This window comes from Callospermophilus lateralis, unplaced genomic scaffold (assembly GCF_048772815.1).
Source record: "Callospermophilus lateralis isolate mCalLat2 unplaced genomic scaffold, mCalLat2.hap1 Scaffold_66, whole genome shotgun sequence".
NCBI lineage: Eukaryota > Metazoa > Chordata > Mammalia > Rodentia > Sciuridae > Callospermophilus > Callospermophilus lateralis.
Genome location: NW_027514882.1, coordinates 3,489,033 through 3,509,294, shown reverse-complemented (window position 1 = coordinate 3,509,294; position 20,262 = coordinate 3,489,033). Strand labels below are relative to the sequence as shown.

The 20,262-nt window shown below is 36.7% G+C and overlaps 1 protein-coding gene across 1 annotated transcript in view; it reads right to left on the bottom strand.

The window, feature by feature from the left end:
• Window positions 1-263: 263 nt before the first annotated feature.
• LOC143386883 (3',5'-cyclic-AMP phosphodiesterase 4D-like) overlaps window positions 264-20,262 on the bottom strand; it is a 144,208-nt gene continuing 124,209 nt past the window's right edge. The window contains exon 8 of the mRNA XM_077108397.1: window positions 264-373. Within this exon, the coding sequence (XP_076964512.1) occupies window positions 306-373 (68 nt within the window). The 3' untranslated portion in view covers window positions 264-305. The remainder of the gene's footprint in view (window positions 374-20,262) is intronic.

Below are 20,262 nucleotides of genomic sequence, written 5' to 3'. Positions count from 1 at the left end.
AGGCCAAGGCAACACATTTGCCAGCATCAAAGGTTTCTGCACATCCCTATGGAGGATGATGGCTCTTTGGGTTCTTACTATTTTATGATATTAAATGTATGTAGTATGTAGGATCTACTACAAGTAAGTATGGCTTTAGAATGTGGTAATTGCTCTGTTGAAAATAGCTTTATTTGGCAAAAAAATCAAGAGGAGGTAATTTCATGTTGGGCTCTATAATTTTTTATTTTGAAATTCCAAAGTCTGGGAACCATAGACTCAGTACACATCAGAACACAGACTTGAGGGTTTTTGGGTGATATGTCTTAGAGGCTCCAATTTACAATCCTTCTTTCTTCTACTTCCCTATTCTTCATTTTGACTTTTTTCTTACCTTCCACAGTTAAAAAAAAAAGAAAAGAAAACATTATTATTTTCAATGTGCAATTCTTATAGTGCTTGTTTTCACCTTCCCCAATAATACATGACTTATTTTACTTTAAGAGAAAATATTAATAATTAAGTCTTAAAATTGTAATTTGTAGCTTGGCATGGCAGTGCATGCCTGTAACCCCAGTGGCTCAGGAGGCTGAGCCAGCAAGACTGTAAGTAATCTAGTGAGACCCTGTGTCAAAATTTAAAAAAATAAAAATAAAAAGGGCTGGGGATGTGGCTCAGTGGTTGAGTGTCCCTGGGCTTAATCCCTGGTACAAAAAAATAAATGAACAAGCAAAAACAAAATCATACAATTGTAATAAGGGGCCAGACACATTTAGAACTCACTCCAGTATTAAAGGTAAAACCTTTAAAGATGAAAGTAACTAAGTTTATTAGCATACATTAGACTTCCCAATAGTGTGCGAAGGCATGGGAATCATTAGTGAACCAAAATACCGACTTTCCTCAGTCTTTGCTTCAAGTAGTGGGATGCTAGTTTAGATGTTTAGTGGTTTCTGTGTCACTGTGGCTTGGTTCCCAGGGGGTGCTTTGGGAGGTGGTGAAACCTTTAGGATGTAGGATCTAGTGGGAGGTCCTTAGCCCTTAAGACAGATTGTGGGTCCCTGGTCCTTCTATCTTTCTTTTTTGTTTGCTGACTTATGGTGTAAACAGTTTTACTCCAAAAAATGTGCTCCTCAACATTGCTGCCCAGCATTCCTGCCAAAGGCCTGAATCGGACAACTTGGTCCTGGATTGGAACCTCCAAAACCATAAGCTAAATAAACCTTTTTATGAGTTAATTATCTCAGCATTAGATTAATGATAAGCTGACCCATACAAGGGAAGACTGAACACAAGCCACATCCTTTATTTACTATCCTTTTCATTAGAAATGTAATTATCAATGTGTGCCATTTTGGAAAGTACTGGCCTAAATACCTTTTGCAATGATTCAACACATCTGTAAGTTGAAATTCAGAATATGACGTCTCAAAACCATTCATAGAACTTTATTCAGTGGTATGATAACTTTTAAAATTTCATATTCCATTACAACACATTTTCAGGTGCAGTTTTAAAAAATAGTTAATATAACAGAAACATGCAATTAATAAACACACAAAAATAACACCTGCTTCAACCTTCCTTTGCTATTCCTGTTGCATGTACAGATATGAACTCCATGGCATTGATGGCATTTTGGTAATAAAAATATCCATCCCCCTGATTATGAGCAATGGGATTTAATTCCAGCTCGGCTGCAGAGAATTATTACCTGAGGTCAAAATGATATACTAGAAACAAAACCCATAAGAAGTAGACACAATCATCTTGTTGAATGTGTTCAGCCTGCTTCAACAATGGTAGCAAGTCGACTCTGTTCTGCCCAAAGGAGCTCTTCCATAGCACAAATAATTTCTTTATTTTGCTGAAACTAGTATTATGAACAGTGTATGTCAAAACATATGTTGGCATCAAACATTCTGCTCATCCAACTCTGTCATTCCATTCTGTCATTACTTGGAGAATTGAAAAATTCACCTCAAAAATTTTTGTCTGTCTGCCTGTACACACACACATACAACTATTCACATAAATTTTAAAAAGTCTGAAACTTTTGTCATGTACATGAAACACAAAAATAAAAGTTGAGATTTTGCTGTAAGTGTGACACAGTAAAAGAGAACTCCCCTTATCAATATTATCTCTGGCAAGGATCCATGCTTTCTAGCAGGAATAGTAAAAAGGATGCTGATTTTCCAGTGAGGAGACAAATGACTTTGGAAATAAAAAGACCTAGTTTCAAATTCTAGCTTTGCAAACACATGCAAGTGCATCATCCTATTTGGGTCTCAGTTTTCTCATCTGTACTACATTGGAGTCCATCAGGTTGTGAGCATTCAAAAAGATGATGTCCGACACCCACTACAAATAAGGTTCTCAAGCAACAGAAGACCCTGCATTAGTGTACAGCACTACATTAGAGATATTAGAAAAGTGCAATTTAACAATTCTCTGGTCTGATCCATTCTTATTCTGTCAGTGAACCTGATGTGAGTATACAGTCCCTGTGTATGTCCTTCCTAGATCAGCTGTGCCCAACCCACCCCTTGGGCATAATCTACTTTCCCCAGTTTCCTGGTCAGGGAAGTCTTAATAAAGCCTTAGTCATCCCTGCATTATTCTTGTCCTCTTTGCCTGTGCATCCTGGAGGTGAAGGGCCTGGTCTGGGCAACCATCTCTGACTCAACAGGAACCATCCAGCAACAAGCAGGATACATGCAGGCTCTGGTTCTGCAGGCACTTGTGGGTGGCTCTAGGAGTATGAGAGCCCATGGAGCAAACTTTGACCAATGAGAGACATAAAACATGTGGGCAGAAAAAGTGCTCCCTGTCTCTCCCCCATACGACATGTTCTAAGACACAGTGGTTTTATGTAGCTTCACAGGCTATGCCTCTTGTAACTTAGCAACTAGTGAGTGGTGTTTTCTGTGAACATGTGACAAGCGTATAGTACACTGTCTTTATTTACTCTCTCATCTTCCCCACAGTTAGTCCTCTCACCTTCAATCCACTTTTGCTTTCTTGGGATTGTATCACTCCACCTCCCCATAAATTGTTAGCATAAAAGGTATGTCTAGGGAATTCAAGCTAAGAGTGTAAAATACAGAAAAAAATATGAGGGAGAGAGAGAGAGAGAGAGAGAGAGAGAGAGAGAGAGAGAGAGAGAGAGAGAGAGAGAGATCCATAATACTCAACATCAATGCTACTGATCTATAATTTCTTGGATTCCTCCAGTAGTGGAAGCTCTTATAGTCACATTACCACCTTTTTAACAAAGAATACCAGATAAAATCTGTTAGAACAAGGGGCCTTTGAGGAAAAAACTACCATTCATTTTATTCCACAGGGTCTAATTTCAATTATAACGTTTAGAGCTACTCAATGCTGTCATATAAAGAGGAGGAGAAGGGGGGAGAGGTAGAAGAGAGAGAGAGGGAAGGTAAAAAGGGTAGTATTTCGCTTTGAAAAGTCATGTTCCTTTAAATGTAACAAAAAGGTAACAAGATGTTAAAATGCAACTCTGATAATCTTTCCTCCAGAAACATTTTCACATTTTATAAAAAAGACTGTATATTGAGGTTCTGAAAAAGAAAATGCAGTTTTCACATTAAGCATAGATTCTCCTGTCTGGCATTTCTCCTCGTGCTTGCACATAATTATTCATAACTACAGTTTTTCCAACAGGGGACCCACAGTAGTTGTTCTGACTCATTCCACATTCTATGGCCCTCTCACACAGTCGTGGGCTTCAATGCCAAGACCCCTTGCTGCCATCTTCCTCCAACTTAGATGTTATACTTTTCTTCTTGTGCCTCATGGCATCAAATGCATGACCTGTAGATTGCAATTTAGGCTTCTTTCATCTTCATTTTCTGTATTTTTATGACTGCTTTTTGCATAGGCACATTTGCTGAGTTGGCGCCTCACAGGTGGTTTGGTTTGTGGCATATTTTAATAGCTATGAAAACATGGGCTCAGCTATTAGGTTGCAAGGAGTTACATAATGCATGTGTGATCCAGTGCACCAACAAGAGGATTTTCCTAAGACCCCAAATGACCCAAGAAACTGACATTCTGAAGGGGCTGCTATTTTCTGAATGTCCCCTAAAAATAATTTGCTTGTCCTGAAAAGTGCATCCTTACCATGAAGGATGGTGGTCTGTGGAGAGCTGATCTGGTAATCATCCAACTATACTAAGGCACATTTATTTCTGTTGCTATTTGGCTGATTTTATTTTGATTTGGTTTGTTTTCTGTTCTCAGCAATCAGGCCATTTTATGAGCACTTTGGCAAGCAGTAATAATAGTTGTTTTCTCTAGGAAATTTTTAACCTTTCAAACATAACAATATTATAAACATTATAAATTCAATTAAACATGGTTCCTGGTTCTAGATTAATGGTCATAATCATTCTTCTCTTCTTTTTAACACTCCTGTTTAATTTACTTGGAAACAACGAAATAAGTAGGAGGCTTCAGTGATACTGAGTTGAAATTCTGGGCCTAATAAAAAAACAGCTCTTTCTTGTCTGGGCTCATTTGCAGGCTACCACTTCTAGAAAAGTATGCCATTGGCCAGAAAGATAAACTTCAAATAATTTATTATTTATCTCATTATTCTCCACATATATCTCCTATATGCCAGTACTGTGCTATGTGAGAGAGATACCATATTGCCAAAATGCAAAATTCGTACCCTAAGATAACTTGCCATAAAATTTTGTTAAAATATACATTTTGGCATTCGTTTTCCAAATCCCTATTATAATATGAGGAGGAATAATAAAAAGTAAATTATATCATTCACTTATTTATGCATTCATTGTCTGTTCATTCAAAAAATATTTATTGAGAATCTTCTTAGTGATACAGGATAAAAGATACCAAGGGGTGTCAAGATACCACCTGAACAACATCAATTTTATTGCAAAAATATTGTTTAAATAAAAGCACTACATTAAATGAAAGTTAAATTAGAACAAAATAAAACTTACCAAAAAGGGGAATTCATTTTCTTAATATACCCAGAACATTAACATATTAATACAATGTTGAAGCCTCAAAAGATAACTATTTTAATGAGCTTCTCAATGGAGGTGTGTGTGGGGGTGTTGAAAGTAGCCACCAAACAGATGAAAAAGTGATCAACTTTGTTTAAGATGAGGTTGGCAAAATATATCACTTGCGAATGTTTGTCTAGGAATACAAGATTTGGTTTTTTTGTTTTGTTTTGTTTTGTTTTGTTTTTTAGTGCTGGGAATGGAACCTAAGGCCTCACACATATTAGACAAGTACTCTACCATTGAGCTACATCCCCAGTCCATATTCTAGAATTTCTTATGCTATTGATGAACTTGGAATGGATGTAGTGTTTTTTAGGAGACAGTTTGGCAATGAAAGTCTTAAATTCAGTTTCATAGCTAAGAATTCATTCAATGAATATATTCACAAAGAAACACAAAGATGTTCAGGTACAGGGATGCTTACAACGTTACTGGTAGTGGTAAAATGTCAGAAAAGATCCATGAGACTACCAACAGAGTTAAATACATTATTGCACACAACACACATCAGATAATAGGAATATGGTAGATCATTATCTCCACAGAAGGTTATAAAAAGAACCTAAGATACTTTATTAAACTTAAAAAAAAAGCTTGGTGCAGAATTGTATTTGCAGTACTCTCTCACAGAATATGCAAGAAACAATGAACACCTCACTCTACACAGCAATGACCAAGCAATTAGGGTTGGATATCACCTGTGCCAACCCTAATTGCTTGCTGCCCTCCACTTTCACCTGATAACATTTATTTTAAGTAGGCCTCTCTCTAAGAGATGTGATGCTCAAGATCTTTGAATATTTGGATACAGCTAGAATCAGGAAGAAGTGAGGATCAGTACATACTCTCAAAGGAATGAGGCTCAATTTTCAGAATATACAAAGAACTCAAAAAATTAAACAATAAGATAACAAATAACCCAATCAACAAATGGGCCAAGGACCTGAACAGACACTTCTCAGAAGAGGACATACAGTCAATCAATAAGTACATGAAAAAATGCTCACCATCTCTAGCAGTCAGAGAAATGCAAATCAAAACCACCTTAAGATACCATCTCACTCCAGTAAGATTGGCAGCCATTAGGAAGTCAAACAACAATAAGTGCTGGTGAGGATGTGGGGAAAAGGGTACACTTGTACATTGCTGGTGGGACTGCAAATTGGTGCGGCCAATATGGAAAGCAGTATGGAGATTCCTGGGAAAGCTGGGAATGGAACCACCATTTGACCCAGCTATCGCCCTCCTCGGACTATTCCCTGAGGACCTTAAAAGAGCATACTATAGGGATACTGCCACATCAATGATCATAGCAGCACAATTCACAATAGCTAGACTGTGGGACCAACCTAGATGCCCCTCAATAGATGAATGGATAAAAAAAATGTGGCATCTATACACAATGGAGTATTATGCAGCACTAAAAAATGACAAAATCGTGGAATTTGCAGGGAAATGGATGGCATTAGAACAGATTATGCTAAGTGAAGCTAGCCAATCCTTAAAAAACAAATGCCAAATGTCTTCTTTGATTTAAGGAGAGCAACTAAGAACTGAACAGGGGGAAAGAGCATGAGGAAAAGATTAATATTAAACTGAGATGAGTGATGGGAGGGAAAGGGAGAGAGAAGGGAAATTGCATGGAAACGGAAGGAAACCCTCATCGTTATACGAAATCACATATATGAGGTTGTGAGGGGAAGGGGGGGAAGGGAGAGAACTGAACAACAACAGATGAGGTAGAGAGGGAAGATGGGAGGGGAGGGGAGGGGGGATAGTAGGGGATAGGAAAGGCAGCAGAATACAACAGTCACTAATATGGCATTATGTAACCATTGTGAATGTGTAACTGATGTGATTCTGCAATTTGTATTAGGGGGCAAAATGGAAGTGCATAACTCACTTGAATCAAATGTATGAAAGATGAAAAAAATAAAATAAAAGGAAAAAAAAAGAGGAGAGTAATAAGGAGAAGGTAGTGAGATCCGTGTGCCCCAAATTGCTCAGGACTTACTCAGTTTCAGCAGTAAATGCCCCATAGTACAAGAAATCCCTCAGTCCCAGGGATCAGCAGGTGACCCTAGTCTGCCTGAGGTTTCTGCCCAGGCTTATGCAATGACTGTATCATGAAAGAAAGGAGGTGCTTATGTTCCTGCCCATGCCCCAGCTTCCCAGTACCTCTGCCATACAGCCTGATGACTTGGATTTCTAATATTGGTCATTTTCTTGAGCTTGGGTATAGTTTTACAGGAAAAAAAGAAACTATTCAGAAAAAACTGAGAAGGAATTTGAATATGGGGAGGGAAATTCATTTGTGGAACTACGACTAATGAATCAAAAAAGGTTTTTAAGGCAAAAAAAAATTCATGTTTATGGATGGGAATAGATAAAGAAATGTTCTTTGGAAAAATTGTAAGGGGGGGTAGGGGTTGGGTTGTGGCTCAGTGGTACAGTGCTTGCCTAGCATGTGTGAGGTACTAGGTTTGATTCTCAGCACCACATAAAAGTAAATAAATAAAAATAAAGGTATTGTGTCTATCTACAACTAAAAATATTTTTTTCATTTTTTAAATATTTTAATTTGATATATGACAACAGCATGCATTACAATTCATATTACACATATACCGAAAGTAGAGTCACATCCTTCATGTCTTCATTCATGTACTTAGGGTAATAATGACCATCACATTCTATCATCTTTAATATATTTTTAATTGAAATGTTATCTATAAATTAGTTAAATTTTAAAAGGGGGTACTTTAAGAGGGTACTTTCACAGCAAAATAAATCAAGTGGATAAGAAGATATAAATCAATGCTCTGTCTGACACTTTACATATGACCTACAATATGCTCTGGTGGGAATAGCTGACAAATGGCAGAAGAATTAAATTATTGTCAGTTGCAGGTATGTGCTGTGCTCTGTATATTTATCTATAATGAGGTTAAAGGAAAAGTCCCAAGGAATGTCATTGTTTACTGTGTGCATGGAAGAGGGAAGCCAAACACTGGAGTCACATTACTTCACCTTTGTCCCTGAAATTGCATAATGTTTCAGACTCCAGAAGAGCATTAGCTTAGCTGTTGAGCCTGTTTCTCATTGTGTTGGTATTCAAGTCATACCTATGCCACAGTAACCATTTACTGAAAGAAAGCTGAACACATTTCAACCTGATCACATTTTCTAAGACTTTCTCATAGAAAGCAAGCCTCTTATTATTTACCAGTTATTTAGTCTCTTACCTCTAACATTTATGCCCATTTAGGGGGTGTGGGTGATATTGCTGCCCAAAGCAGCATTATATCAGCAGCTACACCAGTTTCTAAAAACCATATTTTTTCTTTCTCTGGCCCATTCATTGATCATTTAACCAACATTTTCTGGGAAAAAAGTGGGGTTCCAGGGCTTCAAAGATGAATATGACAAGAGTCCTCTTGGGAGTTCAGGAGACAAATAAAATCAACTAATATAATGACACTGTAAAAGGAAAAAGTTCTGTGAAAGATCATGGAAGTACAGAGGAGGAAATATTAAACTCTGGAGGAATCAAAAACTTGCTATCTCAAGGGGGAGTAGGTACCTACAGTTTCTGTAAAAGGTGGAAAAGAATTTCAAGGTGGCACAACAATATCAGAATGATAATTATGGAGGTGTGGGTGAGTTGGACTTGGCCAGGATACTGTGAACTTCAGACTGGAAAGAGGGCATGCATGTGAGAGGAGGGGCACCCCGGTCAGGTGGGACCACACGAAGGGGGAAATGTAAGAATAAAAGCACTTGACCTTATTGAGCATTTATTTTGTGCCCGGTCTTTTATAGCTAACAACTCATACAATGACCCCCAATAACATTCTGACAATGTTGGTCCCTCCATCATGAAAATGAAGAAACTGAATATGAACAAGGTCACACTGGGGCTAGCCACTATTTAAGGCCAGGTATACCTAATACCAAAGGCCCTGGTCACTTTACCACAGGACACTTTTCTAGATGAAGGGTAAAGAAGTTGAAGCTTTACCCTGAAGACATTGCAGACTCTCTGATGGACATCAGTGGGAAAAATACGATCAGAAGTGCATTTTAGAAAAAAAAAAAACTCCTTAGGCAATCATTTGCAGGAGGAGGAACTGGGGGCTTTCTCTAGGAGGACAGTAAAAGGACATTTTTCTTCAAAAAAAACTTCAGTATCTACTGAGACACCTAAAAGTTTGAAATGTAATTACAAAACCAAGATGACGAATCCTAGAAACTGATCCACCCTAAAGAGGGTGAAGATGGGGGACTAGCAGTGGGATGAACAAAAATTACATTTCTAAAACTGAGAAACATTGACCAAAAATTCATGCAGGTGCAGCCCCATGTGTACAGCCAGGCTGGTGAGAAGACAGCCATTGTTAAGGGCAACACCTAGAGATGCTGGGAGCCATGAAGCAGTTTTAACTTGCATGTGTGTGATTACTGCAGAGGGCTGCACTTCTGTCAAATGATCGTCTTGCTTTAAAAGCTTGAGAGGTTGCCTGGGCTAAGCACTCTCTTGAGGTGTATGTCTCAATGTGTCTATAAATTTCAGTCAAGTCGTATCCTGCAAATTGGGTCTAATTAACAAAGTTAGAAATTGGGGGTGGGGTGCTGTGAAATAGACACAGAGGGATGAAAGCGTTATTGTGTATCTTGCAAATTTAATGGTCATTATTATGCCTTTGGGGGTTGGAAATGTAGACCCTTATATACACATTAATTTTGCACAAATGGAAGTGGTAAAAGAAGAATCAGAGAGTAAAAGTTCTTAAACTAAGAACTACTTTATTATAAGCTTGAATAAAAACAAAAAAGACTTAAGACCTATTTTTTAAGAAAATTAGGAGAAAATGTGTCAGAAAATTTTGCTGCTTGATCTTTTTCAGAATAGCAGTAAAATATCTGTATTCTAGTAGATACAAGCATTTGTATCACAAGATAAAGTAAACCCTTACCATAAAGACATGAGTACAGAAAATGGATAGAAAGTAATGTTTCTTGATGTGACATTGTCATGAAAAGATAACCCACTGACCCTTGTCATCTTAGGGTCAAGAATGCAGTCATTATTTTGATACTGGGGATTGAACCCAGGAGCACTTTACCATTGATCTACATTCCCTTGTTATTTTATTTTATTTTTTCATTTTTGAGAGAGAGTCTCACTAAGTTGCTTAGGGGTTCACTAAATTGCTGAGACTGGCCTCAAACTTGCAATCCTCCTGCCTCAGCTTCCATAGCAGCTGGGATTACATGTGCCACTCTGCCAGCTAGGGACGAAGTCATTCTTTGAAGGCTGTCAAGGTCTTTCTTGATTCTGCAGAATGTTCCACTGAGGGTTAAAATTATATGTGTGACCTAGTCCACTTGTAAAATCAGGAAGAATCCTGTATTTATTAGTAGTGGCCAAAGAAAGAGAGAAAAACTAAAAATGTGTATTTTACTTGCATGGCAAGAGGAAAGTTACAGAGGTTTTAGGACCCATACACAAAAAGAAGAAAAAACTGGCTGACTAAAAGGCAACGTTTTAGTGATTTTTTTTTTTTAAAAACTCCTAACAAAATATATTTCCTATGAGTTTTGTTAACTAAAGATTCTCAATTAGACATTAATTTCTTTGCATGTATAAAATAAAAAATATTCCAGGGAGTAATTTATATCACAGTCTAAATCTTTCAGTCCCTTTTTTTTAAAAAAATCCAAATCTTTGTAAAAATAAGTATTGTTAGCAATTTTCATGCTGTTCAAAACTAGAATTATCTTAAAATGTAGTTTAGGCCACACCTGTGTTTCATGGATGAAGCCCAAAGAGGTGAAATAATTTTTCCACGGTCACATAGTCTGTAATTAGCAAAGTCAGCACTATAGACGGTTGCAGGATCTTGTTCCTTGGTGCTTTGGAGGTTCTAAGGAAGTTCCTGAGTGCCCTATCCTGGAAAGTGGATGTAAGCAACATGATGGGGGCTCCAGGCCATGCATCTCTCCCTGTATGCTGTGTTATGGGGAGTTACATTCCGCACTTCTCTCTGAATAACATTTATTTAAAGGAAGACCTTTTTTGCTACTTGAAAGGTTTAAATGATGACACAGTAGACCATGCTGATGGACAGCATTTGGGCACGTGGAAGAGAACTCTCCTGGTCACTGGTGGGCAGTCTACATGCTCCATAAGACTAGAAGCATGTCCCACTCATCTCACTCTTTTCCCTCAGCATCTAACTTGGTGTCTTCTGGCAGGCACTTAAATGATTTTAAATTTAGGGCCCTTAAAATTCTTTTATCTCCAGGACTCCCTTCTGCGTTTTGAATTATCCCCATATTGTATTCCACTGATGCATGTGGTTGATGTACTTAGCCTATATCTCTTAAGGCCAGCCCTGACTTTTTCCTGACCACCTATTTCCAAATAAAGGACACAGAATTCCCACTTGTTCCCTGTGTTTCTGCACATACCTTTAAGTTCAGGTAAATAAGTGAATGAGTATTAGGCTGATAGTGACTGCAGGGAAAGATAAAGAGGTTAAAAAAATAAAAATAGAAACATTACCAGGCAATGGAGGCCCTGATATCTTAGAAAGAAAAATAGAACCATCCTAGCATTCCACTTATTCTCTGAGAAATTTTCAAGATTGCCTTCTCTCCTCTGTGTACTCTTTTTATCTCATGCTTTCCCACCTGCCAGGAGGCTACAAAACCAATTTCCTATTTCCCCCATTCCCATTCCCTCCTCTTTTGATACTAATTGCTAATTAGGTCATAGATTTGCAACAGTCACAGATACTGTGAAATATTCTCATCTCAAAGAAAGCTTCAAATTGTAATCTTCAAAATTGAAGTTCTTTACCCAGTTTTGTCCTGAAAAACAACAACAAAACCACCTGAATTCAGGCAATTACGATTAAATGACTAGAATTCTTGCTAAATTTTATCTGAACCTGGAATCACACACACAAAAGTAGTGGTTGTCAAACTGGGTGAGATCTGAGAAAAATATTTCCTATTCATACTTTCATAATTTTACATTTTCAATTCAATGATATTTTTTTGACATATCATATATCATACATTTGATTCAAATGAGGTATGAATTATTATTTTTCCACATTTACAGATTGCAGGATCACATTGGTTATACAGCCACGTTTATACATACTGCCATACTAGTCAATGATATCTCTACACGTTATGTTTTATCACTTACAAAGGCCAAATATCTCTTTGGTTATAATCATTGCAACAAAAAGATCTTGCATAGAAAGAGTCCATAAAGTTAGTTTCTGGACCAGAAGCTTCTCAGATTCTATCCTGCAAGCCATTTCTTGGGAAAACCAGGAGAAAAATTTTCCCCACTAAAACAAGGGTTCATAATTATTTGATCAGATCAAAAAGAATGATCTGGCAGGTGTGGTGATGCACACCTGTAATCCCAGTAACTTGGAAAGTAGAGACAGGTTTCAAGTTCAAGGCCAACCTAGGTAACATAGTGAAACCCTGGCTCAAAATGAAATATTAAAAAAAAGGCTGAGGATGTAGCCCATTGATAGAGACCCCTGACTTCAATGCCCAATACCACATACATACTCACAAAGGTACACACAATCTGTAAGTAATGGATTATTTGGGGGTTAGGTGGGAATATAAAGAAAAATCTATTCCAAAATACCTATTCATGAAAAACTCTCATTAAAAGAGGTTCTATAGAGGCACTAAGTTACTTTCCTTTTTCTCTTCCTTTCCCCTTTCCTTTTGTTTCCTTCTCTTCCTCCTTCCTTCCCTTTCTTTCATAAATACTCAAATGCCCTGGTATCTTTAAATCTATTTAAATATAAACTTCAGTCCATTTGCCCGGCTTTTATAGGGCAAGTACTATTTTGAAGAAAACCAAAATGAAATGTCAACATCAATAAATCAATGAAAGGATCTAACAGAGATATGGCAGGAACAGAGAAATGGATTTGGCATAGGGATTAAGAGGTTATCCAGTGGGCCTGACCCAGGCTGGACCCCACTTGCACCACTCACCATGCATGTCCTTGAGCCATTAATGAAGGCAAAACTTTCATCCTCCAATCAAAATGAGGTTAGCCCTGTCTCTAAGTGTAATTATGAAGATTAAGTGATAATATGTAGGTAAAAAGCTTAGACTGTGCCTGGAACATGGCAAGTGCTCAATGAATATGGTAACTAATATATTGATGCAAAACATAATATCTCATCATATCATTTCAAAATGATAAAGCAAAGGACATTTTGATATTCTACCTAATTAAGCAGAGGAGTATTCAAACAAGAATTTAATTCATGTGCTGCTAGTGTTGTTTGTAATTATCTTACTCAAATCACATTTTATAAAAACTACCTGATTCCCTAATTGACTTGATTCTAGACCTAAATCTTGGGATTAATCATGAATTAGTGGACTTTGAACTTGGGACAGTTTTGATAGAGTCGAAAGCTGTAATTCCAAGGTTTGGAGTAGGTTCACTTCTTGTCAGGAGGTACAACTCCACCTCTAAAGCTGATTGTCAAAGCAGAAGAAGGCAAAGGTACTGCAACTCTTCCATGGCCACATGTTTTCACTTTAATCCAATTTCAAATGCTAGCCACATGCTCTAAGAATCACAGGTCCAAATAAAGGAAATGTCCCCAGGAATTATTTTATGGCTTATAAAAGAAAAACATCTCCTATGAATTTATTGGTCTAATTTTCTGTTGGTAAAGAAAGAGAGAGAGAGAGAGAGAGAGAGAGAGAGAGAGAGAGAGAGAGAGAGAGAGAGAGAGAGAGAGAGAGAAATTCTCCTTTTTGTCCTAAAGCAGCCAGTTATATAGAAAGCCAAGTGTACTCTGAGTCAGGAGATGCGAGTTCTGGCCACTGACCAGCCCTGACCTCTCTGAGTATTGAGACTGGCTCCGGTTTCACTTTCTTTTTCTGTAAAAGGTATCTCTGCTCTGATGGTCAGTGAGATCCTTTCCACCCCTCATAATGGATCATTTCATACCCAAGAACAAGAATTTTCCCCAAAGAACAAGAAGGCCATAAATGGTATGTTCAAAGAAGATAAAATGAGACAGTAAACAAGGGGTGTATGTGTGCTCCAGAAGGAAAAAAAAAATCAACCAATTCTAAATCACCAGATTATTCAACACGACAAAACATAAGTGATGTTTTGAATATTAATCTTCATATTTCAGCTATTAAAATAAACTTCACAGTTAACTGGCTGCATATAATAGGGCTTTAAATATCTTAAGCAAGAATGGATGAGAACTGACAGTGTACAGAGGTTACATCCAAGTGCCATGGAGTTTTATAAAGTTTGGATTCAACAAAGTCTATCTTGTTGCAGATTGAAATCGAGTACATGGATAAGAAAAATGCAGATTTCACGAAAATTGCTTAAAAAGTCACGGACCAATCGCATCAAGACACATCAGGCTGGTTAAATGGACTACCCTGGGTTATGACTTAAATGGTTTACATATTTAACACAGGTCTTTGGAATTCCCTTTGAGACACCCCCCTTCCCTCAACAACTTAAAAACTCTTATCTAGAGGATATCTTGGATTATGGTTACTTTATAGATACCCTTGCCTTTAAAAAATGTGAATCAATGTGTTGTTTTTATTACAGAGTACTTATCCATTAAAGATAAGTTGGAAAATACAGAAAATTAATTCCTTTGTTGTTGTTGTTGTTGTTATTGTTAAAGAAAGTAAAGGATGGATTTAGCCAATAGCATTTTCAGATGCAAAGGTGTATTTGTCAAATGCTTTCTGTGTGCTAGGCACTCTTCTTAACATAGTCACCCCCAGTATTATCAAATGTTCTGTGGTAATAATGGAAGTGCGGCTCCTGGAGGCCAGGATTTCCCTGCATGTCTCATTCAGTCAGTGGGGGAGTGGAATTAAGCCCAGGTCTGGGAGCTCCAGAGCTTGTGTCCTTTCTATCCATTCATGCTTCCCATCCTCAATGCTTCCTGGAACTGTGTTAACAGAGAAGTGGGCAGGTAATTTTTACCTCTGATGTATAGATATTATGTGAAAATCATCTCACAAATTAATTTATTATGTACTAGGCAAGCACTCTTCCACTGAGCCACAACCCCATCCCTCTATCATTTTTTATGAAATCAAATGAATGAATTTTAAGTGGGAATTTATACACCTGCAATGAATGTACAAGTCTTTTCTAGAGACATAAGAAATCTATTGAGATAAAGTAGAAAGTCACTATTCCATATGCCTAACAAAGGGTATTCCTGAAAAGAGTGCTTGATAGCCATAAAATATATTTAATATATTAAATGTGTTACTATATTATTGTTACTATTCTATTAAATATATTACTATGTTACTATTACTATTATATTCAGTATATTTAACATGTTAAATATATTGAATATTATAAAGCTCTAATAAAAAACTGCATGTTTCATTTGAGTGACCCCATGTCTGTAAAATTATGTAGTTTTTCTAATAACATAAATATATTTACTCACAGTTATGGTAAATTTAACATGTGTGTCTGAAGACAAACAGGCTTAAAAAATCAGAGTCCTATTCTTATTTTTAAAAACTGAAAAAAATACACATATAACTGTATAAAGCTTTTCTGATCTATAGATATCTTACAAAATATTACTTAGTAAGATTAAACACTTTCTTATTTTTATGTGCAGCTAGATCATATATATTTTGCTTCTACATGCATAAAATGTGTTTATATAATACATGAGAAGCTGTTAACAACTGATCATTTCTGAGACAATTTTGAATTTTGAATCATGAGAATATATTATCTATAAAAAATATTTTCAATTTTAAAAAGTGTTCTAGATATGAATAGTAGTTACTACAGAAAATTGATGGAAGGTAACACTTCTAAAGCCACCCAAAACAGCCATTTCTTTAAAGTCAGTAAATGAATTAGCTGTTTCCTCATGAAATGAAAGTGGTCTGACTAAACTTTCTTCCAAATCAAATAATGCAGTGCAGGGAAAACAGTTGAATGTTTTTTGGTAATTTTATTTCTAAATTGGATTTGGAATTTCTTCTTTTTCAGATTCAAGAATAGGATAGGACTCAGATTCACAGTATAATAGGACAAGATTATCTACAGAAAAAATACAGAAAACAATTGCCTGCTGCTTTAAAAATTTACCTTAATAAAATAAACAGCAATGCTGAAAAGAGTGTATTCCAGTTAGAATTACACTTCCCCTGAAATCTCTTTCATGTCTCTCGTCCATATAACTCTAACAGCTAAGAGCATATGACAGTTTCCATGCAAATTTTAAAATAGAGGATCTTTGTAATTTTGATTATACATATTCTTTACAATATAACAACAACAACAACAAATCATGAATTCTATTTGCTGCAGTTGAGGATAGAGGTCAAAAAGTATATTTGAAAAGTAAAAAAGAAAAACTTACAAAAGTTTTTAGTTGAATTGGAGGAGGCTCTTTTAATAATTCAAGCACTGTCAAAACTCTCAAGTTATTCCTAAGATAGATTCAGAAGTTTATCAATTGATAAAGTCATTGCTTGTCAGAGCAGCCTACGTTGTTCCTTGAACTGGACTTGGGTATGACTGACTTGGCATACCTGGAATCCAGGGTGAGTGTCTGACAAGCTCACCTTGAGTGTGACCACCTGATGATGAAGTTTTGACAATTTCACTCTCTACTCTTCATCACTTTTTTGAATAAATGGTATTTAGAGTTTCTTATGGTCCTGTTTCTGTCACTACGATCTGTATTTAGTATTATAAAGTAGATTTAAAAAGCTCTAACTTAGTAACTGTGTTTCTTATACTTGGCTCTTATGTTCTTTCCAATGAAGTTCAGTGAAATATCATATTTGATTAGTCTTATTCTCACATAAAATTCTGTTATTTGAGTATGTTTCTCTTGACCTTCTAGTCCCCTAGTCTCCATAATTTTTCAAGTAAGAGAACCAAGTATGATTATCTCCCCCACAGTATTAGGTCATGGTATGGTTTAGCTGTGAGGTGTTTCCCAAAAGCTCAAGTGTGACACAATGCAAGAAAGTTTAGAGGTGAAATGATTGGGTTGTGAGAGTCCTGATTTAATCAGTGCCTTAATTCACTTGACTGGTTGGTAACTGTAGGCAGGGAGGGTATGGCTGAAGGAGGTAGGCCAATGGGGGCCTGTCTTTGGGGTATATATTTTGTCCCTGGTAATTAGAGCTTTCTCTCTCTCTGCTTCCTGATTACTATGTCCTGAGCTGCTTTCCACCCCATACCCTTCTACCTTAATGTTCTGCCTCACCTGGGGCCCAGAGCAATGGAGTTGACCATTTATGGACTGAAACCTCTGAAACTGTGAATGCCAAATAAACTTTTTCTTCTCTACATTGTTCTTGTCAGGCCTTTAATCACAGTGAAGAAAAAGGTGACTAACAGGCCACCAATGTGTGATTTATTGGTTTGAGGGGATTTTCAAATGTCTTCCAAACCTAGGGCTACTCATATCATTTCTATCTAAATTATGTCCTGTTTTTCTCAGTAGAGGAAAGTCTTCACTTGGTGATTTCATCATATCACTAGAGGAGGTAACCCATCTTAAACTAGAAAATAATATGTGTTTCCCTAAATGCTGACTTTTACTTTATTGGTATTTTGGTGACAGTGACTTTAAACTTCATGTTCTACAAATATATATATATATATATATATATATATATATATATATATATATATATATATATATATTATATAATATATATATATATATATATAAAATTTGTTTATATGTATGTATATATATTATATATATATAATTTATTTATATGTTTGTACAGATACATACACACAATGCATATTTTTAAGAATCAGTTTTACATTAAATATTGGGAAAATAATTTTTCCATTACTTTAAAACTACATGTGATCCACATATGCCAAAGATAGGCTACTACTGATCAAAGGAAAAGGTGACCAGTGGTGTGTGTGCTGAGCTTGGGCCTGGGTGTCAGGACATAAACGGGAGATGCCAGACCTGTTTGGTAGTAGTGGTAGTAATTGTAAAACTTGGCAATCATTGGCTCAGAGGAGCTGGTGCTTTAAGGTATTAATTATCCCCTCCCCAATTTTAGTACCATTTCTCTCTAACACACATCCTCAGGCTTAACTAGGCAGAAAAGCAAATGGGAAGAAGTAGGTGGGCAAAGACCAGTAAATCAAAGCGAACACTCTGAATTTGAGTGGAAAACCAAATCCAAATCAGTCTGAATAAGAGAAAAGCATTTCTTCTTGGTTTTGTAGTGGTCCGTGGGAATCTCTAGGCCCTCTTTTCCATAATGTTAAACCCTTTCACTGGAGGACAAGGTTCTTTCAGGTGCTATCTTCTTTGGAATTTAATTTGTCCTAACATTCCTCCCAGAGCTCTTACAGCACACCACATCACTGTATCCTATTTAACTCAAACCACAGAGAAGTTGGCTGCAGCATCAAACAAGACTATTAAAAATACCACAAGGGAACCTTGGAGTAGGAATTCCAGGCACAAGTAACTGCCTAGGGACAAACAGAGGTTGTAAGGAGTTTGGCTGATACTGAGATAGCAATCTAGAAGAATTTTAGAGTCTGGAAAATAGTCCTTAAGGTTTGCTTATTGATTCCTAGGCCTGGTTTTCTGTGGTTGTGCAGGTTAGTTAAAAGATGAGAGTTAAGTTTGTCTTTATCACTTTGACTTTGAATTCTTGTCAAAAGATTTGGGACTGTACCCAGAATAGTTGGCAAAATTGTCCAAGAAGAGTCCCTCTCACCCATTACTGGGCTTCACAAAGGAACAACAGACTCATTAACATAGATTTTTTAAAATCTATATATCTTTACTGTGCCATTTAAGCAATTAGTTGGAAGTCTTCTGGCTCAAATCTTGACTCCAGGGGTTTACAAATGCAAGTGCAGAAATAAGCACAGTTGTGGCTTCATAAGAGGCTTCAGGCATTTCAAGTTTGAATGAATGTTTTGGAAATCTAGCAGACTTGATGGATTAATCTTTATTTAGACTTCTGCCATGGGAGAGGTGGTTCTAATTCAGAGCCATAGATCTGGGGCATGAGATTACACTCGTGGTGGTGGCGGCCTTGGAAGCAGTGGTGGTAATGGAGAAGAAGGATCCTCCTCTGGGTGGGAGAACAGAAAGAAGAGAAACCAATGCTTATCTTCCAAGCTCTACAGTAGAAGTATCACAAACTAAATACATCAGTGGAATAAATGGCCTTTAGAAACAACTTACTCTCCTTGATGGTCTAACATGCCTCTGGAATCTTCTCAGAAGATCCATTCTACTACATATTTGTTTTTCCATGAGAGTCTTGGATCATGGGTAAACTGTACTTCTTGTCTTCCACTGTCATAGAATTTTTGCTTCATATAATATGCTTCAGTTTGTAATTTTACATTCAGTACTATTACTATTTGATTCATAAATATCTCCACTCTCTTGTCCCTAAATTGTAGGGACAAAGACCAGGGATAATGCTTCTTTATAGTCATCACTGACCCCAAGAGCCATGCTTGGTAACTGACATATAAAGGACTCTCAATCAGTTATTTTTTTTAAAAGAATGTTGTCCAAATTTCAAATGGAATGGGTCTAGATATATAATACAAAGACAGGCAATTTGTGGATTCACAAATAGCCAACAATCTGTAATAAATAACCACAATGGAAAGTTGTCTAATTGTATTTGTAAATTTGTAGGTTCCAGATGTGATTGTAAATGGAAAATTATAACCAAGGTAATTGATGTCAGGAGAAAACCACAAAATCATCATCATCATCATCATCATCATCATCACCATCATCTACAAATGGCCTGAAGTAAAACTGGAGCTAGATAATCTATGAAAAGCCATCTAAATATTGGGAAAATGATAAAGTTGATACTACAAAGAGCTGAGGAAATGTTTCCAGAGAAAGGGAGCAGTTCATATATACAAACAGGGCAGAATCCCAAGGAAATCACCACATTTCCTATAAGCAAAAGACAAAGTCTCAGGTATCTAGGACTGCGGTGACACTTCAAAATCACAAATTTACACTTTAGCCAACCTGAATCCATTTAAGAATGACATTTATTTGAGTCTAATTATTTCTGATCCAATGAGATGCTACTGTATGCTGAAAAGGGCCCTCTGTCACTTACTATGTTAAGATAAGA